General features: G+C 46.0%; 1 protein-coding gene across 1 annotated transcript in view; it reads left to right on the top strand.

The window, feature by feature from the left end:
* The first annotated feature begins 5509 nt into the window (after positions 1–5509).
* Positions 5510–9296, top strand: part of RAC1 (Rac family small GTPase 1) — a 15274-nt gene continuing 11487 nt past the window's right edge. Inside the window, exon 1 of the mRNA XM_075437025.1 lies at positions 5510–5703. Within this exon, the coding sequence (XP_075293140.1) occupies positions 5669–5703 (35 nt within the window). The 5' untranslated portion in view covers positions 5510–5668. The remainder of the gene's footprint in view (positions 5704–9296) is intronic.

The raw sequence follows: 9296 nt of genomic DNA, 5'->3' as shown, positions 1-9296 counted from the left end.
TTCAGAATTTCTACAAATGGTTCCAGTGAGGAATGGATTCCAGAATATATCATCACTTTTTGACAATTGTCTTATTTCTGTAATAAATGTACATTTCTGTTCTGAATGCTGAGCGTGCTACATGAGGAACCACTGATTCTAATTTATGGCTTTGATCTAATGTGTTTTTTGAAGCTGTGTGGTTATTGTCTTGCTTTCCACTCCAAGAGAAGTTGTTAGCTGGGATGTGAGTCACAGCTCTGCAGCATGACAGAGGGAAGCAGGCTTCTTACGACTCCATCTGTCCTCTGACCATAGAAGACGTGGTTCTTTCAGGTCCTAGCTCTACTAAAGGCCATAAGCATGTCTGCAAGCCTGGAGCAAAAGAAACACTAAATCTTTCAAAGCAAATCAAGTGGCCAAGTCAAAGCTTGTAGCCTTCGGTCTTCATTTATGTGAAAAATGATTGGACAGTGAAAGGCAGTAAAATGAGGAATACTGAATGGGTTTACGTAATAATTAGACCTTTATCATTTTTCTTAATATTTTAAAACTCATTTCTGTGAAATGCTTGGTATCAAGATAGATAGTTGAGGGGAACCTGCAGCTTACACATCTGTGTACTTCAGCAATGCCGCATCTCGGGGCATGATGTGATGCTTACAGTCATAAAAAGGCTTATTCCCATATTTCTGCTGAGGGAGTTACAGTGATAAGAAACTGAAGTGACGCAGAGAAGGCTCCAGTCCTTGTTTATAAATATATAATGATGTCTCTATTCCAGAAAGCTTACAGCCATATACAGGGATTACTGTATGTAGTCCCACTGCCTTCAACAACAGTTCTCATTCAAGTAAGCACTGTCTGTTACTGCTTGCTAAACCTGAGGGTAGACATAAGTGAATGCAAAGCCTTCTGTGGTTTTTATAACTGAAATTCTTGACAGAAGAGATATTTACCAGAAGCTACCTAAAGAAAATACAGCACTTGTTTCTGTTGTATACATGTACCAGCTAAATCATGTGTGCTAATATCACACAAATGTCATGCATTTATTTTACAATGCTTCATTATTAATGTAGAGATTGATATACTAACGTTGTATTTTCATGCTTCTTTAATCTGTTCTCTCTGATGCAGCAAATGCTGACATTTAAAAGTTGTGGTTCCTTTTTTATTGCTAGCTTTGGTTCCTCTAGAGCAGACTGAGTACTATATTTGAACAGCAATACATATCACATGTACAGGCTTTTTTTCAACACTCAGGAAACAAATCATGCCAAAAATGTCTGCCTGGAATGCCTAGAAATGACGGACCATTACTTGTGGATTATATTCGTCTCTAACATGAATTTTATGTCATGGTATATCCCCAACTTCAGTGAAGACACTCTGAATGTCCTCCACAGCAATAGTGTCACTTTGCTAATTAAAACTGTGTGCTTTATTAGATTGACAAAGATACACAACTAAAGAATTCAAAGATCATCAAGCAAAAAACTTCAAAATCCCAGGCAGCTGTATTAGGTGTGAATATTTAAGTGCTAGCTACTATCCAAACAGCTTGAATAAAGACTACTATCCTGATTTGACAGTGGGAAGGCAGAGGGGCTCAGTGCGTGACGGGCCACAAAGGCAGGTAACACCACAGGTGGAACCAGAGTCCAGGAAGGAATTTTGGATGCCTAGTGCTCTGCATAAAGATTTATTTCCACCAGTTACTATACCCCTAATACTACATCATTAATCACCTGACTTCTACCACCAATCCATAAAGACAATTCTCTTAGCTATTTTAAGATAAAAAAGCATCTGGAAGCCCTGTTTTTTCCAGTGAGAGAAATCTCTCGAGTTGTTTTGGGTGGGTTTTTTGCTTCTGATTGTAATATAAAAATCTAACGAGGGAAGAGTGCAACACACTGGAAACCTTATTTTGCCTTTTATTTCATGTAAAATTGGCTCTTGCACTTCATCTGAACCCCTAGTTTCAAGGGGCTGTGAATTACGACAACAGATTTTCGTCCCTAAAACAGTTTTTACTCTGTCAGTAAGGACAGACTTTTACTTTTGACCTAGGTGTTGTAGCATGTTGTTTCCTGAAGGCAGCTGAACAGAACCGGTGTCAGCAGGAAGTGTCATCTAGGAGTACGAGAATACACCTATGAATCACGCTTGGGTGTTCTGCTTGTTTCACTGATGTGTTTCACTGTACGTACCACATGTGTACTGGTACTTCTCTACTTCTCTGTGCATTTGTTTGTCGCTTTACTAATGACCTAACATGTTAAAGAACACAGTAATAGTTTGGGATGAAATATACAATAAAAGTGCAAATAATTATTGTCTCTGTAATGCTGATAGTCTGTGTCATGGTGAGTAGAACTTTCCAGTATTGCATCAGCGTGATTACCCTGCCACTCCCCATCCACAATGGAGAATAATCCTCCCTCAGTGCCAGCACATACACAATGCACACATTCAGGCATCAACCGAGACAATTTTGAATAGTGATTTCCTCTCGATGTCTAAGAAAAAGATTTTCGACAACAATTGTAAGGGATGAGAGAAGATAAGGTGACAGACTGTAGAACAATATTAGGAGTGATGTAAGCTTCAAATTCATGATTCACAATCTTATCAGAATGATGGAAAGATTTATAATTGGTTATTGTTGCTGCCATTCATCATTTTCGTTTTACATACTGCTCTGCGTAGTGCATTTGTAACTATTCTGTGTACCACTCAGTACTGCAGTCTTATCTGTCACACTGATAATTTTTCTCTTAAGTAGTTTGTTACTAACTTCTCACTTCTTTGTCCTGTCTTTCATACTGGTCTCTAAGTTTCTTTTCTTTCCTGAAACTGATGTTTCAATGTGTTCCTTGTGTCGGTCTCTCCTCTTGTTCTCAGTGAAAAAAAAATATCTGCAAAGAGTGTTAAGCGTTTGTAGCACCATGTAAATTCTTTGTTTATTTTAGTAACAAATCCACTACATACTAGTTAAACAAAAAAGATGCAAGCATAAATTAAAATGTAGCTGAAATATAGTAAGCTTAATAATAGAATAATTAACAGATCATGTACTCTAAAGAGCATACACACAAGTAACAATTTGTCTTCCAGGGCAAATAAAGACTAGCTACCTTAACAGAGATACCAACTAGGATTTCAAATGCAAAATTTTGGATAATTCCAAAAGGCTGGTTTTTATCATATTTGAGGAAATAAAGATATACAAACGTGGGGAAAAAATTGCATAAATTTGTTACCATCATCATCCATCCAAACTGTTATATAGTTTTTAATTACTAACAGTAAGTATTTATCTAGGTGTTTACTAATGTTGGCAATCATACACTCAGTCGGGTATAAAACTGTCAAATTAAAACATATTCAACATATTTTTTTGACAGTGCAGGACAAGTGATCCCAAAAGGATATGATGGAGGAGCACTGAAAAGAACTAAAAAGATATTGCTTGTCTCATGACAGGATCATAAAAGCAATTTGTGCTAATGTGTTTTCTCTGTTATTGGCTTCATCCTTGTCTTTGTATGCTTTTTTGTAATAAAATTGTAAATCTTGTTGTACCTCTTTTTCATGTAAAAACCTCTAATCATCGATTTGTTTTACACTGGATAAAAAAGCACCAGTGGAGGAATAGGTAGGTGGTGAGAAAATCAGAAGCGGTTTTATATGTCACTCGAATGTTCACATGTTCTGGGTGTCCCCAGGACCACGACATAAATTAGACAGTCTTCACGTCTGCTCTGTTTCTGTGCAGTATCTCAAAGGCCCCAGAAGATGTTGCAGCAGCCAAGAGCAGCAGGAGCACCGCGATACTGCCCACACCTCTCTTCCATAGCTCCCAGCTGCTGGGGAGAGAACAGTTGCCAGGTCATTGGCAGCAGCAGACTCTTGGCTTTAAGGATATTTAGCTTAAATGACAAGTTATCTGAGCTTCCATCTGTACAAGGGAACATGGACATACAAGTGTTGCAAAAATAGCCTTTCCATTCACGGCGATAGTTATGATGTTTGCCCCACTGACGTGAAATAGCTGAGAATTACCTTTGCTCAGTGAAAGAAAAATGGGATCAAAATAATTCAGAAATGTTCTGAAACTAATCAAAGATCCAATCACTGGAAAACCCACGATGGTACACAGTATCAATTGCAGTGAATCTATCATCCCTTCGCAGAAGCAGCACGTGCACAGGCCCTTTCACCGTACTTTCCTTGAGGAATGGATGGCAATGCAAACAAAGGGAATAGCAGTCGTGTGCATCAGTCCAACCAGCAGCTTCTCTGCCAAGCAGAGGTATGGCAAGCACAAACCGTAGAAATTAAAAGACTCCTGGGATCATTGGACCTGCTCTGCTTAACTTTTACTTCAACATTTCCTGAAAATAGCTGGAAAAGAAAAGAAGAAAGAAACCCAAGGCTCCGTGTAGCCTGACAATCAATCCCTGGGCTGTGCCATCTTGTGAAGACTGGCATGCACTGATCTGTCTAGAACTTGCCAGCAGAGCTAATTCATGTCATAGCACATCAGGAGGAGGGAGAGTGGCATGAGGATCCACCGATGAAGGGAAACATTTTGGCTCCACAGCGCGCTGGCATGCTGAGTGAGAGGGACTGTCCCTCGGCAGGGGGCTCAGTGGGGAAAACGGGCATCTACCCACCGCAGCACACCAGGAACGCTGCAGGATGCCGCTGGTGACCCAAGTTACACCCGCAGGGCAAACGTAATTTCACATCAACACCCTTCATGAGATGCAAAGCATTAGGTTGGTGCACGATCTCCTGAGAGTGGGTGGGTGCCAGCATTGCCTCAGACCGTGTCAGGAGTGAAAGGCAGGATTCAAAGGGGTGTCAGAGGACGGTTTTTTGTCCGAGAGGGGTTTGTCATGGCACGGCAGCGTGCAGGTGGCGGGTAGGGCTGGCCCGGGATGGTGCTGGACTCATGCCCGTGACCAGACGCTGGCTGGACACCGCCACTGAGCTGCTCTCCTGTGGCCTACGTGCTGCTGCCAGCCCTGCTCGCAGCACCAGGCTGCTTGCTTGTTGCAGCACTGCCAGCGTGTGATATCACGCTTCAGTACGGCTCTCGCTGATTAAAGGGAAAACAAAGAAAAAACCTAAAAGGGATCCCCCCGGGGGCCTCCCTGGCCCTGAGGCGGAGGGAGCCGGGGTAGTCCCCGCGCTCCCAGACTGGGTTAGTAGCACAAGCATGGCGCCGCCGCGGCGCGGAGGTCAGCGAGGCCAAGCGCTGCCGAGCGCTGACGAAGCGGCCCGAAGCCCTCTCGGCGCGACGGAGAATCCCGAGCGCTGTCGAGCTCTGCCGAAGCGACACGAAGCCCTCCCGCCGTGACGGAGAAACCCGAGCGCTGCCGAAGCGGCCCGAAGCGGCGGCGCCGAAGCGTCTCCCCGTGAGGGCGGGGTGCGGCCGGGCGGGCCGAGGGCGGGGCCGCGCGCGGCCCGGCCGGATGTGAACGTAGAGGCCACTTCCTGCTTCCCCGCAGTCCTCCCTCTCCCCGTCTTGGGTGGTGGCAGCTGCCTCGTCCTCGCTCCCAGGCACAGGGCGGAGGCGGCCGCGGCCCGGTGCGCAGACCGCCGCCGGCTCCCTTCTCGCGCGGCCCTCCCCGCCCCGCCCCGCAGCAGGACCCGCCGCCGCGGCGCAGCCCCGATGCAGGCCATCAAGTGTGTGGTGGTGGGCGACGGGTAAGTCCGAGCCCGGCCGGGCCCTCGCCGGCGGGGAGAGGCGGCCGACCGCGGGGCGGGGAGCGGCGCGGGCCGCCCGGGGCCCGGCGCGAGTTGCGGGCGGCGCTGCCGCGGGGCTCGGGCGCGGCCCTGCCGGCCCCGAGGGGTGCGGCGGCTCGCGGGGCCGCGGGTGTCCGCGCCGGGGCGGTGCGTGGGGGTGTGTGTGTGTGTGTGCGTGGGTGGCGGCCGCCGCTTCCTGCCGGCGGCGGGGGGGGGAGGGGAGGGAGGCGCGGGGCCGGGCGGTGACGGCTGCGAGCGAGCGGTGGGCGCCGCGGGAGCGCGAGGGCCCTGGCGGCGCGGGCGGGGATGCGGGGCTGGCGGTCGCCCCGGGCCCGGCAGCGCCGCTGGGGAGGGGCCGCGGAGCTCGGGGCGCGCCGGGCCCGGGGCGGGCGGGGCTGGGCCGCGGCCCGGCTCCCCCCCCAGCGCTCTCCTCTTCCCGGGCTTCGTCTGGCGCGGGGCGCCGCGGAGCAGCTCAAGCGTGTTTGAACACCCCCCCCCCCCACTACAGTTTTTCTGGTGATGTGGGAAGTTTAGTATTTACCTGAGATCTCTTTTGTGAGAGTAACAGACTGATTGCTGTTGGTAGCGGGATCTCTGACATCTGGTCCTGGCAGTAAAGCTGAGGGGGCTGTGCCAGCCGGGAGCAGCCCAGCGGTGCATGCGAGCAGAGCGTTCCCCGGCGCGCCTGCATCCCGTCCTGCACGGCTCCTGTCCGCAGGAGGCTGGCGAAGCGCTGGGCGTGCAGATAGTTCAGGATACACTTGTCTGTAAGGAGCTGTTACACCTACAGCTTTCTAACGCGGTGTTCCTGACAAGTGAAGCAGCGTGAGGATGCCTTTTAGCATCGAGTTAACTCTGAGGTTTAGCTGTTGGATTTCAGTGTGAGGAATGCTGGGGTTGTGGTGGGGAAAAAGTTTATGTGTTTGCTACTCTTGAATGTTCTTCTCCGTGATGCTATGCCCATCAACTTGGAGGCATTCTTTCTCTGGGTGGATGTCAGAGCTCAGGGGAACATCACAGGCCAGCTGGAAAACAAGACTTGTCTTATGCAGTTTGAGAGGGCTTTTTTTTTTTTCCCTTGGGAGAAACAAAAATCCCAGTGTAGGCTGAGCATAACTGGTATCACAGCAAACTTCTGTAGCTGACAGAGGAGTGAAGCGTAGCTAAACGGTCTTGCCACTATCTGTAATTTCAAGTGGTAGCTTAATCTTCAAGTTACTTGTCTGGGGTTTTTTTAGTTGTTTTGGTTTTTAAGATGTAGATATGGGTATCAGTCCATAAAAAGGCAGCCAAGTATAGTTGAAAGACAAATTTACTCTTTGTGACAAATATGTTTTGCCTTGCTGTGTAAGATTTTGAGAAATATGAACATGAAAGTGGTATCTTGACAAATGAAGGCTTTTTGTATTAATGTAATTCTTTGGTGCTAGGTAGGACAACTGTGGACAGTTCTTTTGATTGTATTGATTTTAAAACAAAAATTGCTTTTCTGTGGTTTTTTTTTAATTAAACTGAACTGTGTTGCCTATGACAATGCTGTAAATAAATGTGATGCATCATGTTCAGGTGGGGAAAAAAAATTTGGTCTACTTCCTCTATTAGATCTGAGAGTTCAGCACGGACAGACTGTATAATGTTCTGTAGTGCATTCAACAAACAGTTCTCTTCAGCATTTGCTTTATAAACCATCCCACTTCCTAACATGTTTGTTGCTTTTTGTATTGGAAATCAGTGGTGTAATTCTACTAGAGTTTTGTACATGTGTGTGAACAAATACAGTAGTTTAGTTTGTTTTCCTTCCTCCTGAGTTAGAAACAAATCTCTCTTAAGGTTCCATTCAGCTGGTACTGTTGCTCATTTTTGGTAGCTTTGTATCATTCTCCATTCAGTGTTTTGTTTTTGTTTTTTTTTAAATATTGAACTATTTTTGTTTTGCTGCTGCTTCAAAAGTTGAGGCATTACAGGTGTTCTAGCAAATTTGTAGTGTTTCGCTTAGATAAGGCAAAAGCTTTAGTGCTTCTGTAAAACAATGCAAGTTAAAGATTTGCCAATGTGATAGCAAAGTTAGGTATTGTTCAGTGTACCCTCAGCAGAGATCTGCTAGGAACAAAATAAACAAAGCTGCAGAAATACCTGTGTGATTGTTATTTTTTTAATTTGTGAATGATTAGGCTGTTTCTGTTACCTCATGTTAACTCATGTTTGTTCTTTGAGCTTTGACTAGTATCTATTTAGACAACTCATTTGACTGGAAAAACATGGCATGTATGTTGTGCTGTCGTATTTTGCCCATGTTTTTTTTGATTCGCTGTGAGAATTGTTTGCAGAAAAATAAACGGCCACTGTTGCTTTGACTTCTTGATGATATAGAGGATAGGAATGTGCGGGACAGAGGAAGAGCACTCCACTGGAGTGACTGCAGGAGTTGCTGTTGGTTGACACTTGAGAAAAAGCATTGGTGTAAGTTATTTTTAGCAGCTTTTGTTTTCACTCTAAAAAGGCAGCTGGTAAGTGGTATGAAGTCTCCAGTGAAGTCGTGTAATGTTAGGGGAAGTTCTGCATGTTGGAGAAATGATTACTAGATGTCACGGAAATGGTCACACTTCGTGCTCTTTTGTAGGCGTTTTTTAATTGTAGAAATATTGTAAGAAGAGCAGTGAATTAAGAGGCCCTGTTTGGAATCCTGCTTAATTTGAGGCCTTATCTGCTAAAGGCGTGCTGCATTTGATTCAATAGCCTGTCGAGAGGCAGGGTGTGTAGGGTAATTGACCTCTTACAGAGCGCAGCGTTGGTGTAGGATGCCGAACACCTCGGGTGGCTCAGATAAAATCTGTGGAGAGTGCAGTGAATTGAAATTTAGTAACTTGTGTTACTGAACTTCTAAATTTAAAAAAATGTAGCAGTATTGTAGGTGCTGAACAACATGTTTGGGAGAGGGTGTGTGGTAGGGGGTAAAACAGCTTGTCTGGCAGAGCCCTGTGTAACCAAACCTACTATAGCAAAAACACTGGACTTGGGTCTGGGGATGGTCCTACAGAAATCTCAGGTACTCTTTGATGTTTGAATGAAGACCTGGGCTGTTGTGCATCATGTCTGCTAGGGAGGTGGCTCATGTGGATCAGAGAAAGAAAGAAATTACATAATCAAAGCTTTTTGTGAAGGCTGCTGCCTGTTTGCAGATACCAGTGTTTCCGGAATTCAGCCAGCAAGTTCTTCAGCTGGCCTCCATTGCCATGGCTGCAAATGGGAATTAAATCCTCGCGACTGGATTTTAGTTGCAGGGAAGCAGGAGACTTTCAACCATCTGTGCAGCTCCGGTGCCTTGAGAGTGGAAGAAGTGCTGGTGCGGGTCCTCCAATGGCGTTTTCAGTGCGTGTCGTATAACATGGCTCCAAGCAGCTCTGGGGCGGTGGGGAAACTTCATAAAACTTCTTAGTGTAGATAAGGCCAGGAAAGAGATGACGTGTTTTGTTTTCAGGACTTAATACGTATGTGGTTATATAAATACATTGATTCGTGGATGGTACCTGGAAGCAATAAGGGACCCAGTGTTG

The sequence above is a fragment of the Opisthocomus hoazin genome, chromosome 15 (genome assembly GCF_030867145.1).
Source record: "Opisthocomus hoazin isolate bOpiHoa1 chromosome 15, bOpiHoa1.hap1, whole genome shotgun sequence".
Lineage (NCBI taxonomy): Eukaryota > Metazoa > Chordata > Aves > Opisthocomiformes > Opisthocomidae > Opisthocomus > Opisthocomus hoazin.
Note: the sequence above shows the minus strand (reverse complement) of the source record. Positions and strands in the feature narration are given on the sequence as shown.